Source organism: Miscanthus floridulus, chromosome 18, assembly GCF_019320115.1.
Source record: "Miscanthus floridulus cultivar M001 chromosome 18, ASM1932011v1, whole genome shotgun sequence".
Lineage (NCBI taxonomy): Eukaryota > Viridiplantae > Streptophyta > Magnoliopsida > Poales > Poaceae > Miscanthus > Miscanthus floridulus.
Window position 1 is genome coordinate 118,143,249 of NC_089597.1, and position 17,842 is coordinate 118,161,090.

General features: G+C 47.9%; 3 protein-coding genes, 10 non-coding genes and 1 pseudogene across 14 annotated transcripts; 13 read left to right on the plus strand and 1 right to left on the minus strand.

Moving 5' to 3' along the window:
* Positions 1-487: 487 nt before the first annotated feature.
* Positions 488-4,361, plus strand: LOC136521023 (peroxidase 3-like). The gene is made up of 4 exons (XM_066514743.1): positions 488-855; positions 989-1,180; positions 1,306-1,468; positions 3,623-4,361. Exons 1-4 carry the CDS (start codon positions 634-636, stop codon positions 4,045-4,047), a joined length of 1,002 nt encoding a protein of 333 aa, XP_066370840.1. The 5' UTR covers positions 488-633; the 3' UTR covers positions 4,048-4,361.
* A 2,129-nt stretch (positions 4,362-6,490) lies between these two features.
* Positions 6,491-9,425, plus strand: LOC136520606 (uncharacterized vacuolar membrane protein YML018C-like). The gene is made up of 4 exons (XM_066514170.1): positions 6,491-6,983; positions 7,560-8,146; positions 8,260-8,680; positions 8,864-9,425. Exons 1-4 carry the CDS (start codon positions 6,944-6,946, stop codon positions 9,175-9,177), a joined length of 1,362 nt encoding a protein of 453 aa, XP_066370267.1. The 5' UTR covers positions 6,491-6,943; the 3' UTR covers positions 9,178-9,425.
* A 747-nt stretch (positions 9,426-10,172) lies between these two features.
* On the minus strand, positions 10,173-13,975 carry LOC136521843 (pentatricopeptide repeat-containing protein At1g03540-like). Of its 2 annotated transcripts, none has more exons than XM_066515607.1 (2): positions 11,831-13,975; positions 10,173-11,653 (listed from the first exon to the last, which is right to left on the minus strand). In XM_066515607.1, exon 1 carries the CDS (start codon positions 13,893-13,895, stop codon positions 12,033-12,035), a length of 1,863 nt encoding a protein of 620 aa, XP_066371704.1. In that variant the 5' UTR covers positions 13,896-13,975; the 3' UTR covers positions 10,173-11,653; positions 11,831-12,032. The 2 variants fall into 2 exon arrangements, with proteins under 2 accessions (XP_066371704.1, XP_066371703.1); XM_066515606.1 differs by having other exon boundaries at positions 10,173-11,432; positions 11,511-13,975.
* Positions 13,976-14,371: 396 nt separating this feature from the next.
* LOC136525019 (small nucleolar RNA Z157/R69/R10) lies at positions 14,372-14,467 on the plus strand. The gene has a single exon (XR_010776353.1). It is a non-coding gene; the product is annotated as a small nucleolar RNA Z157/R69/R10 (small nucleolar RNA).
* Positions 14,468-14,545: 78 nt separating this feature from the next.
* Positions 14,546-14,648, plus strand: LOC136525018 (small nucleolar RNA Z157/R69/R10; annotated as a pseudogene).
* Positions 14,649-14,720: 72 nt separating this feature from the next.
* Positions 14,721-14,855, plus strand: LOC136525057 (small nucleolar RNA snoR80). Its single transcript, XR_010776386.1, has one exon. It is a non-coding gene; the product is annotated as a small nucleolar RNA snoR80 (small nucleolar RNA).
* A 195-nt stretch (positions 14,856-15,050) lies between these two features.
* On the plus strand, positions 15,051-15,139 carry LOC136524997 (small nucleolar RNA R38). The gene has a single exon (XR_010776334.1). It is a non-coding gene; the product is annotated as a small nucleolar RNA R38 (small nucleolar RNA).
* Positions 15,140-15,225: 86 nt separating this feature from the next.
* On the plus strand, positions 15,226-15,309 carry LOC136525049 (small nucleolar RNA snoR20a). The gene has a single exon (XR_010776379.1). It is a non-coding gene; the product is annotated as a small nucleolar RNA snoR20a (small nucleolar RNA).
* Positions 15,310-15,417: 108 nt separating this feature from the next.
* On the plus strand, positions 15,418-15,526 carry LOC136525045 (small nucleolar RNA Z107/R87). Its single transcript, XR_010776375.1, has one exon. It is a non-coding gene; the product is annotated as a small nucleolar RNA Z107/R87 (small nucleolar RNA).
* Positions 15,527-15,592: 66 nt separating this feature from the next.
* On the plus strand, positions 15,593-15,692 carry LOC136525009 (small nucleolar RNA R30/Z108). The gene has a single exon (XR_010776344.1). It is a non-coding gene; the product is annotated as a small nucleolar RNA R30/Z108 (small nucleolar RNA).
* A 79-nt stretch (positions 15,693-15,771) lies between these two features.
* LOC136525048 (small nucleolar RNA snoR77Y) lies at positions 15,772-15,854 on the plus strand. Its single transcript, XR_010776378.1, has one exon. It is a non-coding gene; the product is annotated as a small nucleolar RNA snoR77Y (small nucleolar RNA).
* Positions 15,855-15,993: 139 nt separating this feature from the next.
* LOC136525027 (small nucleolar RNA Z112) lies at positions 15,994-16,179 on the plus strand. Its single transcript, XR_010776361.1, has one exon. It is a non-coding gene; the product is annotated as a small nucleolar RNA Z112 (small nucleolar RNA).
* A 119-nt stretch (positions 16,180-16,298) lies between these two features.
* Positions 16,299-16,384, plus strand: LOC136525063 (small nucleolar RNA U31b). The gene has a single exon (XR_010776392.1). It is a non-coding gene; the product is annotated as a small nucleolar RNA U31b (small nucleolar RNA).
* A 75-nt stretch (positions 16,385-16,459) lies between these two features.
* On the plus strand, positions 16,460-16,578 carry LOC136524928 (small nucleolar RNA SNORD14). Its single transcript, XR_010776275.1, has one exon. It is a non-coding gene; the product is annotated as a small nucleolar RNA SNORD14 (small nucleolar RNA).
* Positions 16,579-17,842: the final 1,264 nt, after the last annotated feature.

Genomic DNA, 17,842 nt, shown 5'->3' on the forward strand with positions numbered 1-17,842 from the left:
GGGACGGCAGTTCGTTGCAGGAAGCAAAAGAAGAAGTATCGGGCGGGAAGAAGTCCACGCGTAAAATCACCTACGCCTTGACTTGACGGGTGACACTTGGAGCAGAGTTCGACCGCCGCTGGCGCTGACATGCCGCCGGCCGACCGCCCCGGCGTCGTCACGACCGGCCTCCTCCATTTGCGCGCGCAGCAGGTAGCAGACGCGTGCTTGCGTACGGGCCGGCTCAGTAGCGTACATCGACCATAAGATACGATCGAACTGGGCAAGCCGCTCTACCGACCATACGCAGGTAGTTAGAGACGGAGACCTCGTCGTCCGCTTCTCAGTCCCCAGAATATCCAATGCGCAGCGGCATCGCAGGGCAGGGCAGCGGCAACCGAACCCCACTAGCGGACTAGCCACTAGCCAGTAGACAGTGGACACACGTCAGACGTCACCGTGCCTTGCTGTCCGGCACACTGTGTATTTATAGCGCAGCACCGGGCTCGGCACCTTGCTTGTACCAGCAAGAGCTCGAGACCGGTCGACGAAGTCAGTTGACACGGCGGAGAGCGAAGCTTGTGTTGCAGCCTGCTTGTAGGTGCAGCCACTAGCTAGCCAGCAGCAGCACTACTGCAGCAGTCGATCGAGGCGATGGTGGTGAGAAGAATGGTGCTGGCGGCGGCGCTGGTGGTGGCCGCCGCCGCCTCCGTCCTCGCCGGCGGCGCGCGGACGCAGCTCAAGGAAGGGTTCTACGGCTCCACCTGCCCGCAGGCGGAGAAGATCGTCAAAGAGTTCGTCAAGGCGCACATCCCGCACGCGCCCGACGTCGCCGCCACCCTGATCCGTACCCACTTCCACGACTGCTTCGTCAGGGTATGTAGCACTGCAGCTAGCTAGCTAGCATGCCAGCGTCCTGCCTCAGCTGCCTGCGCGCGTGCGCGCCGACGAATACCGATCGATGCCAATGACCGACTCCGCCATGCTCGATATTGCTCCCCTGCCGCAGGGCTGCGACGCGTCGGTGCTGCTCAACGCCACGGGCGGCAAGAAGGCGGAGAAGGACGCGACGCCCAACCTGACGCTGCGCGGCTTCGGCTTCATCGACCGCATCAAGGCGCTGCTCGAGAAGGAGTGCCCCGGCGTCGTGTCCTGCGCCGACATCCTCGCGCTCGCCGCCCGCGACTCCGTCGGCGTCATCGTGAGTGCTCCTCACTCCTCACTTCCTGAGCGCCCCCATCTGCATTATTAGCCCCCGGCCGCCCGCGCTAGCTCACGGCTCACCGGCAAATAAAGCAATTAAACGCGGATGCATCATGCATGCAGGGCGGGCCGTTCTGGAGAGTGCCGACGGGGCGGCGCGACGGCACCGTGTCCATCAAGCAGGAGGCGCTGGACCAGATCCCCGCGCCCACCATGAACTTCACCACACTCCTCCAGTCCTTCCGGAACAAGAGCCTCGACCTCGCCGATCTCGTCTGGCTCTCAGGTACTCCATTACCGCCACCATTCTGAGCTCAGCTACACTGCTTATTTGTTATTTCACCTGACGATGACTTCACCATCATTCAACAATTTGCTCAAAAAAGGAGAAACAAACAAGAAGGTTATCTTTTCACCTGTCAATCAATCAACTTAATTTACACAGACAGACAACTGACATGCCAAGGAACTAGACAGATTAGCAGTGACAGGTCTGACTAGTCCTCAGATTAGAATTAGAAGGCGCACTTGCAAGTTTATCTGTTTATATATTAAACGCGCTGATTCCAACCAACGGCACCGAGCCACCGACAGCGAGTGATGTTGCATTCCCTTTCGCTGGGTGAATAGTAGTGCTCTTATTGTACTAGATGATGACTGGTAGCATTGGCAAATTGTTTATCGTACTCTAGCTACTTCCTCTCTGCAGGACCAGTACTGATTATGTACAAGAGTAAACTGAGGCCGCGTTTAGTTCGCGAATTTTGGAAATTTGGTTACCGTAGCACTTTCGTTTTTATTTAGCAATTAGTGTTCAATCATGGACTAATTAGGCTCAAAACGTTCGTCTCATAATTTCCAACCAAACTGTGCAATTAGTTTTTTTTCGTCTACATTTAATGCTCCATGCACGTATTGTAAAATTCGATGTGATAGCTGTAGCACTTTTTGAGAAAGTTTTTGGAAACTAAACAAGCACTGAACAAACACTATGGAGCCTAGAACGTTTCAGGAGCCGTTAGTTCAATGCCATGGCCGGATTGGACGGACAACCCGAACATGCACACACCGGCCCTGCTACTGGTAGCAGTAGTACATTATTGAAATAATGGCATCCATTTGTCGGTCAGAACGTAACTAACTAACTATCTATCCATAAAAGACTTCGTTCTGTGGATCAAAATCTACATCAAAAGGTGAAAGTTCAGCACCTAACAGTATTTTAGTGACGGTACATGCATGCACAAACCGCAGCTTAGTTTTGTCTTTCTAGAGTGAATACGTTGCCAACAGAAAAGGAGGCTTTTTAAACTGGGCAGCTGCAATTATGTTCATCTTCAGTAGTGTCAAGCACAGCTGAGTAGAGTGTAGCTGACAGCTGCACATCGTCCCTGAGGAGAGAGACAGCATGTTAGTACTAGTTAGGGCCCGTTAGGCGTTTGGTTTCAAATAAGTCACATACTTATAAGTTAAAAAGTGAAATAAGTGACTTATTTTGCCAAACATCACCAACTTATAAGTCACCCCTGCTTATAAGTTTTAAGTTGGTTCACCCCTGCTTAAAACTTATAAGTCACCCTTTTCTGCGTGGGGCCCACACCTTTAATGAGCTTATAAGTCATCTACAACCAAACAGGCATAACTTATAAGTCACTGATTTTCAGTCACCTGACTTAATAAGTCACCTGACTTATGAAAATCAAACAGGACCTTAGCATCTACATGCATGCACAAAGGATGTTTTTGTCCTGCCTATGCATGTACTGGAGTTTGGTAGCCGGGAAATGATTCAGTACGACAGAGAAGATAAATTTGCCTAAAAACCTAGTTATGAGGATAACTGAAAGAGATTGTAGGTGATCACCCACTACATTGCATCCCGGGCAGAGGCAGGCTTAACTTACAGCATTCTTCAGAGCAGGTCATCTTGCTTGCTTAAAGTAAAAGAAGAGATTGATGGCATGTGGAGAAGAACTTGGGCGTCCATTGTTCGTATGTGCATGTCTGCATGACATTAATCGGCAACCTCTTCTGATGTCGACATGCACGCTGCTGCCAACTACCTTCCACCGGTCTATTCCAATCTAATATATCATAGATGATGAGCCTTTAGTATATACTCCTATATGCAAACACCAGACAGAGGATACTTCTGAAATGGTCCTTTTCCTAGAACAGATGCTTCTGATGAAGTAGGTTGATGTTGCCTTCAAATACGTGCCTCATATTTATAACCTGCCGACAAATATAAGGATATACAGTAATTGCAAAGCAATTCAGAGAACACTGATAATTTCCTGAATAGCTCCAAAAACTATACATACACTGAACAATTCAGACATTCCTAATCACTTTGTCAACGAGTTATATTAGCGCTGCTGCTGAATGCTGAATGCTGATGCTGATGATAAACCACAACCAATTCCACTTGCGTGTGCAGGGGCTCACACGATCGGCATCTCCCACTGCAACTCCTTCAGCAAGCGGCTGTACAACTTCACGGGGCGCGCCGTTCCTGGGGACGCGGACCCGTCACTGGACCCGCTGTACGCGGCGACGCTGCGGCGGAAGTGCAAGACGCTGACGGACAACACGACAGTCGTGGAGATGGACCCGGGGAGCTTCCTCACCTTCGACCTGAGCTACTACCGGGGCGTGCTCAAGCGGCGGGGCCTGTTCCAGTCCGACGCCGCGCTCATCACCGACGCCACGTCCAAGGCCGACATCCTCAGCGTGGTGAACGCGCCGCCCGAGGTGTTCTTCCAGGTCTTCGCGCGCTCCATGGTCAGGTTGGGCGCCATCGACGTCAAGACCGGCTCCGAGGGCGAGATCAGGAAGCACTGCGCCTTCGTCAACAAGCACTAGCGCGGCGGCCCATCTGGGACGCCGGAATTCATGCGGGAAATGGCTCGATTGCTCATCGGAAAATCCTTGTCAGATACATGCTCTGCATTTGCAGGCGTTCTCGGTGGTGTGGTGATTGGTGAACGTTAAATTGTACATCAGTGCATGGATTTTGTTGTTTAATTTGTACGTTCAGTTGATTTTTTTTTCTTGTATTCTTTTGGTTCCTTTACTCTTGTTATTGTTTTGTTTTTGTGACCTTTGCAACTGTAATTTTATTTTAGTGAATGGTATACATGGAGATATGTGATGATAATAAGGTGAGATTCCAATCATGTCCTTGCACCACTGTCATTTCGATCATGTTGTATGTTATTTTCCCTGGAAGGAAAGAAATAAAAAAATTTACGAGTGAAATGAATGAAAGTAGCTAAAAGCCCAAAACCTTGTTCGTGGTGCATGTAGTAGAGAGCAGGGTTCATATTAGTCCCACTTGATTTCTATGGAAGTGTGCTCTTCTTTCCCAACGTGCCATTGTGTGCAACCAAGGGGTGAAAAAAACGAGAGGCCAATGGTCCAAACATGTCAAATGTCTTCACATTGCGTAGGAATGGTAATAGGTACCCAAAACCCAATGGCTAAAAACCCTATTAGGGTGCAGGTATGGGGCCTTTTTAACCCCCATGAGTATGCTATTGGGGACATTTCTTCCCCCATCAGGTACATCGGTACGGGTACATTCCCTTCTATCCCATACTCGCTACCCAATATGGGACCCGTTAGCAGATAATGGCTCTGTTCGCTTATCTTATAATCCGTCTTTTTCAGTTTGTTTTTTCAGCCGGAATAGTGTTTTTCTCTCACAACAAGGCAGCCGGAACAGTGTTTTGGCTTGTTTTTTCATCGAAGTGAACAGGGACAATAGGTGGATCTAGAACGCAGGAGGGTACTATTTAGCAAATGCATATACTGAAAATCCTAGCCCTCTTCTCTAATCCTCGTGTTGCGCTACTTATCAAGTGGCGAGTGTGGGTTACCCGATGGGTACTCGTTATCCATCGAGTGATGAGAATGGGTTTTTTTTACCCGGCATGGATAGTGGGTGCGGGTGACGGGGGGTTATACATTAACGGGTGTGGGTATGTGGGCTTTTCTTCCACCGGGTTCCCCTACCCGCTGCCATCCCTAACATTGCGGTAGAGGAGCCACTATAGCTACACAAATTTGAGTCAACTACGGTAGACCAATGTACGTGGCAATACCTGCTTATTATAACAACGATTGGCCGTATACAGAACTATGATGGTATGCAGTAGCTAATCTTATCGTTCATTATGAGGATAAAGAGGTAGATCTAATGGGTATACTTGGTGGGGCACGACATACTCTAATATCACCGAGATGCTTGGACCATATTGGGAATGAATGATTTCCCTGTGGGGGCCATGACTAACGAATGCTGCCACGACTAGGAGGCGAAAACCAAAGCATCTTGAACAACTAGGATCTTCTCCAACTCCGCGATCACAGAGAAGAGGGATAAGCAATGGTGGCCGGGAAGCAACAACAGAGCATGGTGGCTGCAGCGGAGCCGAACGTGGTGTGGCGCTTGTGAAGGATGGTGCACGCCATCTTGCATTCCTGTAGTTGTTGTGTTGTGCCAAGGCCCGCTATTGGGTCGTAAGCTCGCCATGGACCTCCACCACCGTGGAAAGATTGGGGGAAGGCGTTCGATGAGCTCTTTCTCTCCTTCCACCATGGCCACGCCCGCCATGTCGTCTCCTCCTACGACACTGCCAGCGTGGATGGGTTGTTCTCATGCTATACGTTGGGCTCGAGTTTGGAGTTCCACAAGCACTCACGTGACATGCGGTCAAATTCAGCTGAAGCAACACGTTGTTGTCCGCCTTACGAGGTGAGACGGAGGTAGGCTCAACCTACTCGGTGATGCCATTGCGCAACCGCCAATAACACCACGACGAGTAGCCCATTCAAGAGTTGCACCTCCGGCATCATCTTCGTCTCCGCCTGGGGCGTCATCCACCTGACCACCATATGCTCTTCTAGCGCAGATTCATGCTCACCAATCATACGCCCACTAGCAGCACACATCCTATGATGTTATTTGGGTAACCTAGTGGCCCGTGGTGTAAGACAAGACACCAGAAAATAATAAACTAACTCTATAGAATCTCTACACATTTTTTTTTCAAATTAGGCGTTATTTCATTGGGTTACCCAACTTAACTTTACATCCCTAATATGTCGTCAATGGCACGCACCTAATTCCTGAAGAACCATCGCGGTCATGCAGCAAGAGGGGAGGTTCACTGTCACGAGTTCCACGATAGTCCAAGTATTCGTCGGCAAATTAAATTTCAAACCAAATAAAAAATGAAAATAGTTAGGCCGCTTGGCTGAGGCTGACACTGGGACCCACGGCAACAAGAAGAAGCGACCGAGCCGGCACCAACCGCCGACCGTGGGGGACGCACGCCCACGGCCACCCGCACGGCCGCACCCCCCACCTCCGAATCCGCGTGCGGCTGCGAGCCCTTGTCGTCCGAACTCGCCGGCACCGTCGCTCCCCGGGCCCGTCAACGGCCGGCCGCCGCCGACCTCCCCGCGCACTGCACCGTCCCTGCGGAAGCGCGAGCGGGGTCGCCTCCTCGACTCGCCCCCAGTCGGCCAGCTGCTAGCGAAGGCCCCGTCGCCACGCCGGCGCCGTGCCTCGTGTGCCTGGCCGCAGGGTAGTTGGTAGGCGCGTGCAACCACCCCCGTCGTTGTTGCGCGCAGCGCGCGGATGCCCCGGTGCGTGGCTCTCTGACGCGGTGGTGAGGCTGCCGAGGGGGGCGGGCGGGGAGATCTTGGATCCGGGTTGGTCGGCGACGTGGCGGTGTCCATAGAGATTGGATCCATGGGCTCGTCCTCCCAGCACGATTCCATCGCCGCATCAGGTAACTCGGCTCTCGTCGATAAACTTCCTAGCAAGCGGTTTCGTCATACAAGGATGTGGATTACGATTACTTGCCTATCAAATTTCCTGATAGAATGAGGTTGCGTGCTTCTCTCATCTTATCTTTCGTTATCACTACTACAATGATTGGCATATCAATGGGCGCCAATCTCGTGGGGGCTGTGCAGACATGGGTTGGTTTTCAGTTAGGAGCCGTTCCCTGGTTTGCAATGAGTGAATTGGGCACACCATTTGAAGAAAAGAAGCAATCTGTTACTGGTAATGGGACATAAGGTTGGTTTTTCAGTTAGGAGCCGCTCCATGGTTTGCAATGAGTGAATTGGGCACAGCATTTGAAGAAAAGAAGCAATCTGTTGCTGGTAATGGGACATAAGCAGGAACATGCTAGTCGCGGACAAGTTATAGTTGATACCCTTAATCTTCCAAACTGAAAATATATGTTCTGCCTAAATTTTGTTCCGTATAGGCGTATACTATAGATGACAGATGTCTCAAGCTCTTAGCGAATTGGTTTTTCTACACCAGATGTTGAGCTTATGGTTACTAACCTTAACAGGAAGTTTGGAGTCTGCTGATGGCAGCAGAAGCAGCATCAACAAGTGGACCAAGATTATGAGCACAAACTCGTGGAGATGGTGCCTAGGGTTGATTTACATCGTTGCTGTTGCCGGTATATGGATTGCCGCTAGCTACATCGTGCAGTCTGTCGTGGATGCCGGCGTCTCTCCGTTCTTGATCACCTACATATGCAATTCTCTGTTTGTTGTCTACATTCCCATAGTTGAGGCTGCCCGGTACTTTGAGGATTCTATTGGCGACTTTTGGACAAAGTTGAAATTCAAGGATGCTGAAAGCCTGCAGCAGGCTTCTGACCTGGAGAGTGTGAATCTTCTTCAAAGTGGGGGGCATGAGATCAGTGTTGCCTCGGATCAAGCACAAACAAGGCCGTCTGAAGACACTTCAGTTCCAGATACAAGCTTCCCTGCCCAGACGGAGCTAAGTGTTGTAGCTTGCAGCACAGGGTTGGATGCAAAAGGGCGGTGGACACGTGCTCGTGTGGCCAAAGTGAGCATGCTAATCAGCCCCTTTTGGTTCCTTGCACAGCTTACATTCAATCTGTCTCTAAGATACACCACTGTTACGGTAAGTGTTACTAAGAAGAGCCGAATGCTACTTCCATATTTTATTGAGACTAACTTTCTTTTGTCATATCACTAGTTGGTCTAAAATATGCTTCTGTTTCTGTGAACTTGCAGTCCAACACGATCTTGAGTAGCACGTCTAGCCTCTTCACTTTCTTGGTTGCATTAGTTTTTCTTGGAGAGACATTCACATGGTTGAAGCTAATTAGTGTGCTTCTCTGCATGGGAGGTACAATAATTGTCAGCCTGGCTGATTCAAGTAGTTCAGTTAATGCCATTGCTACAAATCCTCTCCTTGGAGATTTCCTGTCCATTGTTTCTGCTGGTTTATATGCTGTGTATATCACCTTGATTCGAAAAAAGCTGCCTGATGAGAAAGAAGGTCAAGGACAAGTGAGCATGGCTCAGTTTCTGGGATTCCTGGGACTGTTTAATATGTTGTTTTTTCTTCCTGTTGCATTGGTGTTGAATTTCACCAAGCTTGAGCCATTCCACAAGCTCACATTGGAACAAGTTGGTCTTGTTGTCGGAAAAGGTAGGTTTGCTCTCTATTCATGAAAGTTCCCTACTGTCTAATTCATAATGCAAACAATAATACTGCAATGCCGTATCTCAATGATATGTAGGAATACCTTGTAGAAATATTGAGGACCCATTAATAAAATTACACGGTGAGAAATGAACTGCCGCTAATTTATGATTTCGACATTCTTTGCAGGTTTGATAGACAACGTTTTGAGTGACTACTTGTGGGCAAAAGCGATCCTTCTCACAACAACTACGGTCGCCACAGCTGGCCTCACAATCCAAGTTCCAATTGCTGCCATTGTGGACACGCTCACCGGTCATGCTCCTCATCTACTGGACTATATTGGAGCTGCTGCTGTCCTAGTCGGTTTTGCTGGGATCAACATACCAGTTGGAGAGTCTCCACAGGTTGTCCAGCAAGAGCAGGAAACTCCAGTTGTTAGCATGGTTGATGACCCGATTCATTTGCCCAGCAGTACCAATGCCACTGATGTTGTCTCATAGTTGCCTGGGACCGTGTGATTTATCAACACTGTATAGAGGGGGGTTGGTCAGATGAGTGGTTTCTTTGTTTTTCCTTAAGCCGTGCCATCAGGACAAGAGATGAACATGGACTTAAGTTAGAGTAGCCTACTTAGTTTGTTCAGAATTTTGTGTAACAAGTGTTTTGGGATCTGTATTTTATTTTATCTTGTAATTATTTACATCTGTACAACCAGTTTCATAGGGAAGAGTAAATTCTGTTTGTGATTCATGGAAGGTGTTCGTTTCTAGAGTATAAGTAGCTGAAAATTGTATTATGTATATGGTGAAACGCAGGCAATGGTAACTGAGCCTATATGTAAAGAGGGGTTTTAAGCCATATGGTCCTTCCAAAAAGTTGAAAATTCCAACCATCAGAAACAAGTTGTTTTACTAACACCACAACATTAGCTTTAAGACACTTTTTTGTCACTCTATCCTAAAAGGTCTTCTGTCTTCTCGATTGGAGTAATATTACAGGATCGAGTCCTCTTCAATCCTGAAGGACCGCAGCTAGTTATGCTTCAGGTGAAAAACATGTCATAGATTATCAAACCAGGCACAGCTAAATGTGTTTCTCCTTACAAAAAGAAGCCTACAGTTTTGGACAGCTTGCTTGACAAAAGAGGCTGTGGTTGCAAACTGTAAAGCATATATGATGATCTTTGCAGACCAAATTGATCCTGATTTCCATTAGTTTATGGCCCCGTTTGGCCGGGCTCCGGCTCCTGCACTGTTCACCTATCGGCTCGTGGGTGGCCGACAGGACACTACACTGTTCACCAGAGCCGTTTTTCTCTCTCCTCCTTTCCTCTCTCACTGACACCATCGGAGCCGGAGAAGCTCGTTTTTCTGGCTCCCGCGGCTCCGGCTCCCATGGGCACCTATCGGCTCGTGAGCGGCCGACAGGACGCTACAGTGCAGGAGCCGGAGCTGGAGCCCGCGGGAGCCCAGCCAAACGGGCCCTATTTTTTCGAACCAGAGTTTTTATTAAAGATTAAATTTTAATGTCAATACAAAGGAGGGCAACAACGTCCCTAGAAACAGAATAAAAAACACTCGACCCTCACGGCGTCTAATAGCTATCTGACATAACTCGTGCGCCACTTCATTCTGATCACACCTAATCTTCAAGACTTGCTCTAGGCGATTAAGAGAGGTCACTTTCTCGAAGAACTTATTGGATCAGTGGTTGTATCAATGATCTCTCTTGACATCGCGCCTTGAGCTTTCCAGCCACTGCAGCACAATCAGCCTCCAGGATAAACGAGCAATGAGCCCAGAGAGCCGCAAGACCGATACCTTCGAGACAGGTTGCAGCCTCAGTTCCTTCAGCATCCCAGCATTAAGAAAAGCAATCGCCAGGAAGTAAGTTTTGGCTGGCCCTCCCAGTCCCAGATAATCATGCCCACTGCTGCTGAGCCAGTGTCAGACTATCAAGGTTAAAAGCCCCATCAACATTAATTTTTCGAGTACCCTGACATGGCGGCATCCAGCTCTTGCACAAGACTTCCTTGGTATTAGCTGAGGACTTAGCACTCCATGGTAGAAACTTCCCTTTACTGCTGTAATCAACCTGCTGCCACTGTTGTCGGACAAGTGACAGAGAGTCCTATATACTGGGCTAGGAAAACAACTGAACCATGCATGGATATCTTGCCATTAGCTTTTAAAACATCAGTCCAAACAAACCGATCCTCCAAATGATCATTAAGAAATTTGCTTTTACCTCCTCTGTACAGTTAGACAAGAGAACGAGTAGTCAGTCTGGCCCTGTCCATTGATGTCATTTCTGCAGGTAAGGTCAAGTACTTGTGCATTTCAAATCTGAGAGCAGCTGCATGGACAGGAATCACATGCATGGAAGCGGTCCTCCATGTCATGATCACACGACTCACAATTAGCCTGTGTAGATAAGTGTCGAAAGCATTTGATAGCTCGAGGTAGCAATCCGTTGTTTATGACTTTCCATGCAAAGATTCTGATTTTTGCCTATCTTGAGCTCCCATAGCTCCTCCCAAATCCGTCTCCCTTCCTCAGATGTTGAGTTTCCACCAGTTTTACCACAACATGGTGCAAGTGGCCAAGCACATGGCAACTCTATATGCACTCCTGATTGTAAACAGTACAGTTTTTCTTTTTCATAATGACACACAAAGCAGTCCTGTCGTCTTTTTCACCAGGAAGCTCGATCTTCAAATTTTCGGCAACGTCATATGGATAGAAAAACCTCCTCACTGCAGTTTCATCCCAAGAGTTACATTGAGAATCAATTAACTGATGCACCCACCGAAGACGGCAAACACGGGTACTACCTATTGGTCTCAGTTGTGTCCCCGAGGAATCCAGTCATCCCTCCATATCCTTGTATTTCTCCCATCACCAATCCTGTACACCACACCAAGTTTTAAAAGCTCCAATCCATATTCAACTCCTCCTCATGTTTGGGATCCATCAGCTGCTGGAGCAGTATCAAGTAAGTTACCCTGAGGGAAATATTTAGCTTCCAAAAGACACACACAGAGGCTATGTAGGAAGGCCCCAGCCTCCATGCCCGTCTAGCAAGTAAAGCCTGATTGAGAACTCTTAAATCCTTGAAACCCATACCTCCAGAATCCACTGAATCTTTTCTTACCATTTTCAGATCCTCACCCGAAGGCCTGTATGTGCTTCATCAGATCATCACATAAAGTCAGTGGAAGTTTGAACACACTCATCACATATGTAGGGAGGACTTGTGCAGCAGATTTGGAACAAGACCTGCTCAAATTCATCCGTACAATCGAGAAATGACTTTAAACATTATTTCAGATACCAGAATCACCGCCAAAGCTATATCAGTCATATGGACTGCATTTCCTGATGTCCTTAGAGGCTACAGGTTGTGAGGCTGCCTCCTTAGCATTACACATGTATAGTTTGCTTCTGTTTACATCAATCCAGCTTGTTCCGGCTTCTTTCTTTACCTTCCTTGATTTCATCAGCCTCCTTACCTCTACAGCGTCTTCCCATCGCCCAATCGTCCTATACACATTTTCAAGAAGAACATAGCTCAGGTGGTATTGAGGTTCTAATTCCATCATCTTCTTTGCAACCCTTACTGCTACATCTGGGTTAGTATGTGTGGCGCAGGCACCAAGGATTGCTGCCCACAGTGATGAATCATCTCTAAATGGTGACTTGTTTACAAGATCTTCAGCCTCTTCTAGAAGCTCTACTCTACTGAGGAGGTCAACAATGCAATTGTAGTGTTCAATACCAGGGGGGATACCATAGTCCTTGCTCATTGAGTTGAAGTAGTTCCTTCCCTCCTCAACCATCCCAGTATGACTACAAGCAAAAAGAACGCCAATGAAACTGATGTAGTCTGGCTTGACCCCTTCTCTAACCATCTCATTGAACAGGCTGATGGCTCGCTCACCATGGCCATTCTGAGCACAACCACAAATCATGGCATTCCAAGTAATCATGTTGCGGACACTGCTCCTTTTAAAAACTCTGTAGGCGTATTCTACCACACCACATTTCGCGTACAGGTCCACGAGTGCGGATTCAACAATGACGTCTCCGCAGCCTCTCATCCTTATAAAACAGCAGTGGATTTCTTTTCCTAGCTTCACTGCAGACAGACCAGCACAAGACCGCACAAGAGTTCCAAAGCTATACCAGTCATTGTCCTCCACATACATCTGTCGAAACAATGAGAGAACCATCTCATGCTTCCCGCTTTGACAATACCCCCCAAGCAGGGCACACCATGAAACTGCATTCCGGACCTTCATCCTGTCGAACACCTTGCGTGCATCCACCATCATCCCACACTTGGCATACATGTCAAGTGTGCTGCTCTCCACGATCACGTTCCCACACAGACCACGTGTCACAACCTGCGCGTGCGCCTCCCTACCCTGCCTCGCCCTCTTCAAGTTCCCCAGCGCCGTCATCATGGAGCCAAATGTGCAGCCGTCCGGCCAAACCCCATCTGTTGCGAGCATAGCCCGGAACCACCGCAGGGCCTCATTGAACCAGTCGTTCCGCACGAATGCTGATATCAACGACGTGTAGCATATCCCGTCCGGGGCGCGCATTTCCTCGAACGCCCTCCGCGCGTCGCCCGGCGCGCCCGAGTGGCCGTACATGTCCACGAGCGCGCTGAGCACGACGCCATCGTCGCCGTACCCTCGCACGACGGTGGTCCCGTGCACGCAGGCTCCCGCGCGGAGGTCGCGCAGCACGGCGCACGCCTTGGCGGAGGCGGAAAGCGCGTGCGCGCTGGGGGCGACGTCGTCGTCGGCGCCGTAGCCGCCGGCGGCCATGGTCCTGAGCTGGAGGAGCGCGCGGCGCGGGAGGCCCGCACGGAGGAAGGCGGCGAGGACGGAGGAGTGCGCGACGACGTCGCGGCGGGGCAGGTCGTCGAACGCCCTGAGCGCGTGGGGCAGGTGGTCCGGGAGACGGACGTAGAACGCGAGCAGCGCGTTAGCGAGGTAGCGGTCCGCGAGGAGGCCCGCCCGCGCCGCGCGGGCGTGGAGGCCGTAGCCGAGGCGCGGGGGCAGCGGGCGGTGCAAGAGGACCGCGGCGAGCGGGAGCGGCGAGGAGGAAGCAGAGGCGGCGGCGAGGCGCGCGGCGGCGGGAAGGTCGCGGGACTCCAGGAGGCGGAGGACAGCGGCCACGTCGTGCGGCGTGACTGGGGACGGCGGCATCTTGTTTCCGGGTCATGAGTTGACGGCAGCACGGCGCGCCGGCGGCGGTCGGAGCGGCGACGAGTCACCTCGGGGCTCGGGCTCGGCAGACTACTTTTTTTTTATTATATCTTTTTTGAGGGAATGGTGCCCTTATTGCGGATCAATCTACCTGGCGAAGCCCAAGCAATGCAAATAGGCCCACAAAAGCCCAATCAGTGTAAACAGGCCCATGAAATCTAGGTTTTCTTCTTTTGTACAACCAGAGGCTATAAATAATCACTTCACCCTGCCTCTTTCCTAGGGTTATGGCTTCCACCACCGGCTGCCGCCGCCGCCGCTGCCGCCTACGGCGACGACGCTGATGCTTCGACAATGCTTCCTTCGCAGCTCTTGCTCTACGTCCTGTCGGCGCCCTGCGTCTACTGTACTGTTGATTTGGTCTGCTGTTCTGTTTCTTTTTCTCTCTCTCTATGTTTGCACTGGTTGAGGTTGTGATAGGAGCGGTGATGAACAATCTTTTGTGGACTAGAGTTTCTGATACTACCACGGTAGTATTTGACGACCAAACCCTTGGCTGTCTGAGCTCCCAATTATCAGTATTCAACCTTTTTTACAGTTTGTTACATACCAGGCCGGTCTTTATTTCCTGCTGCAATGGTTGAATGAGATTTCGAGTAGTGATGAACAACTATGTTTTGGACTAGAGTTTCTGATGCTGCTACTTTGTTGGTGGTAGTTGAAGACCAAACCCTTGGCTGTCTGAACTCAAATCTCACAAACTAGCATATTCTTTGTTTGTTACATTGTTGTTATTAGAAATATGTTTTGTTACATGCGTCCATTACCAATTCGGGAGGATGATTTCGTTCCTCACGGTATAATGGCTCGGGCGCAACAAGCTATTCTCTTGATGTGTGGTTATATCCTGATTGGTGGCGTTCTTATGCCAATCCGATCCTGGAAAGGCCACATATATTCATTCACGTGTAAACTTGCTAGATATTGCTTACTTTTTTGCCCACTTGTTTCGGGATCTAAATGATGTGCAACTTCGAAAGGGAAAGCGTTCAATCTTTGTGATTGTGACGTACCATGACAGTACTTTCATATTGAATAGGAAGATCTGATAGATCCATGAAACTTGTATTTGTTTCTATGCTCTGCTCTGTTTAGAGATGTGGATGATGATAACACAAATAAAATACAGTTATCCCTGTCTGATTCCTTCAAAAGGGTGCTGATAACATTGTTCTGACACATTTATGTATTTAAAAATTTAACATCTTTTTTGCACGAGCTTTTTATTTTAAGTAATTGGAGCAATCTTTTACTATGGTCGTTGATCTTGGCCTTTGATGACATGATGGTTACAGAAGAGGCAAAATTTTGTCAAATCTGTTGATATTTATCATGAACTAGGACGGTCTGAGGCCATTTGATGACCATGAATCCTTCTGGTAATTTGTGCCCAGTTGTTTCCTTAAACAATCATTAATGATTTTTAAATGTTAGATTAGATTGGTATTTGGATCAACAAAAGAGTGGCCATGGCGACTTGGAAATATTCAAGCTCAACAGACCAAATCACATGTCCATCTCTATTGATGAGATTGATCTGTATGCTGATTATCCCACTGAACAGAGCCAATTTCTTTTTTCGTCCTTGTTTTATTACATTTTAATTTTTTTTCTGTCTTTTAATTAACAATTTTTTATGTTGTTGTGATGATGTGAAACAAGCTCCCTCTTCTGAAGGAATTGTGGACACTTGCTGGCAGAATCGAACCAATTAACCCTATTGCCACCACTGAGTAACTATTCTCCCCTGAACGTTTTTTTGCTGTTGCTTGCTTTTCTGGTCCATGAACTATAAATAATGATGCACTGTGTAGTAACTCCTTTGATGATTAGCTATACATCTGGAATTACCGTCAGATTTACTTATGACGACAGTTGTCTGGCTTTCTGAGGATTTATCTCACTTGTGTATATCCTATCTGTTTTACCCAGCTTAAGTTGCTTGTCTACAAGTTACTATGAGGTTTGATACGATATGCATTATTATTGTTTCATGCCATCTTTTTACAATCAATATGCAAATCAGAATTTGTATTTGGTCCCTGTGAAGATCTCAAGACCTACCGATAGGAAGTGCCGTTTGACACTGTAACCAGCAGCTGGCTCTCTCAGCTGCAGGTGTCCATCCAATCATAACCTCTGTGGTTTGGTCTGTGATGGGGCTCACGCCTGCAGTTGTTTGATTCATCTGTGGTGTGTGATTTAAATCGGGTCTCCGAGGGATTCTACATGACCTGTGATGCTTTGATTTGTTGTTGATTCTTTGGTTCTTGTGGATCTTTAGTCAGAACGGTGTTGTTTTGCCTCATTGTGATTTTGTTTTGTTCATTGTTGGCTGTGTTGGAGGATGATGATATGGTTTTGTCGCCCCAGTCTTAGGATCCGGATTTCTGGACCTGTGCTGATTGACATGTTATTGAATCTGACTCCATTGTCTAACTATGATTTGTACTTGAGCATTTAGCTATGATGCATTGATTGGACCTAGGCATGTTTAAGTGCATTGCAAATGATGACAAAATCAAGGCTTGTTTCTCTACATTCGCAGTTGCTGCCTAAGAGCTTTCGCCTTGCCAGGCTTGAGAGCTAGTGCTGCTAAATCCTTCCTTGGATGTCTGATGCAATGCCATGCAATTCTTTCTTATTTCTCTGCATGTCTTTTCCTACTTTATGTAATCTTGGTTTGTGAAGTTTCCTGTTGGTTTTGTTGCTTTTGTTAGAGCTTGCTAATAGTTTTATGTGTTTATAATGGTTTCTTGTTGGTTTTGATTAAATTGTTTGCTATGCAAGATCAGCTTCTTGTTTGGACTTTGAAACTGAAATCAGTCCAGGCAATTGGCAATCATCCTGCCATCTTGCGAGATTCAATCCGAGCCAGCTTAAACTCACCTGGATCTGACACCCTGATTTTCTGGGCCCTTTCGGCTGGTACATGTCTCTTCTGCTCAAAGAATTGTTTGTCCTTTGGTTGTTTCGTTTGAGAGGGATGTATCCGAGAAGTATTTTGATGGATGTATCGTCCTATGGTTGTTTATTTGGTCGTTAGTATTGTTATTTTTTACTATAACTGTCATACTCAAGATGAACTAAACAGGAAACAACATAGCTGGGTGTTGGTTCGAGTCTTACTGGTAGTTACCGTCGCTACTCCAATGTCGTTACCGTCGCTGAGCTGCGCACCGTGTTGGCGTCTGTCGGGGACTCGGTTCAAGCACGACTGCCACAGCATTATCGACCAGGCTCACAAGGACTGAATGTGAATGCCAGAAATCGTGAGTACAACCAGATGATGCGGCAGGTTCCGCTAAGTTCTGTTGAGAATGTGTGGAGGTGGAGGCTCTCCGGTCTCATTTTAGCAGTACTGTATTAAATATGAAATAAGTACTATTATATTTGTCGTGTGATCAAGTTTCATATTTGTCATGAGATCAATTTGGTAAGTGTTTTGCCAAGGAGAATCTGGGACAGAAATTTCTACCAGCCAAATGATTTCGTTTTAAAAATCATTGCAGCCAAATTATTTCTGATAGCCAAATGATCTCAAGGGACAATAACTATTTTGTATAGCCCCCTCTACCTTTGATTAGCCCTTTGCTCGCATCCCATCCATACGGTGTCAAATGTGCATGCCTTCCTTTACCATCCAAAACCCCGTTGCCTACCTCGCGCCACACATTGACAATCTATATGCAATAAGGTTGGTCCTATGCCATAGATTATGAACGCCATGTATTTTTCGGTATAAATAAATATAAAAACAACAATACTAAAAATGAAATATTCAATAGATAATGGGTCTTGCGATTGTCTGCTTGAGGTCTTATGCATGCTTGTATAGTGCTCAAAGCAGGCCCCATTGTTCACTAGATTTTTATAGTATTAGACAA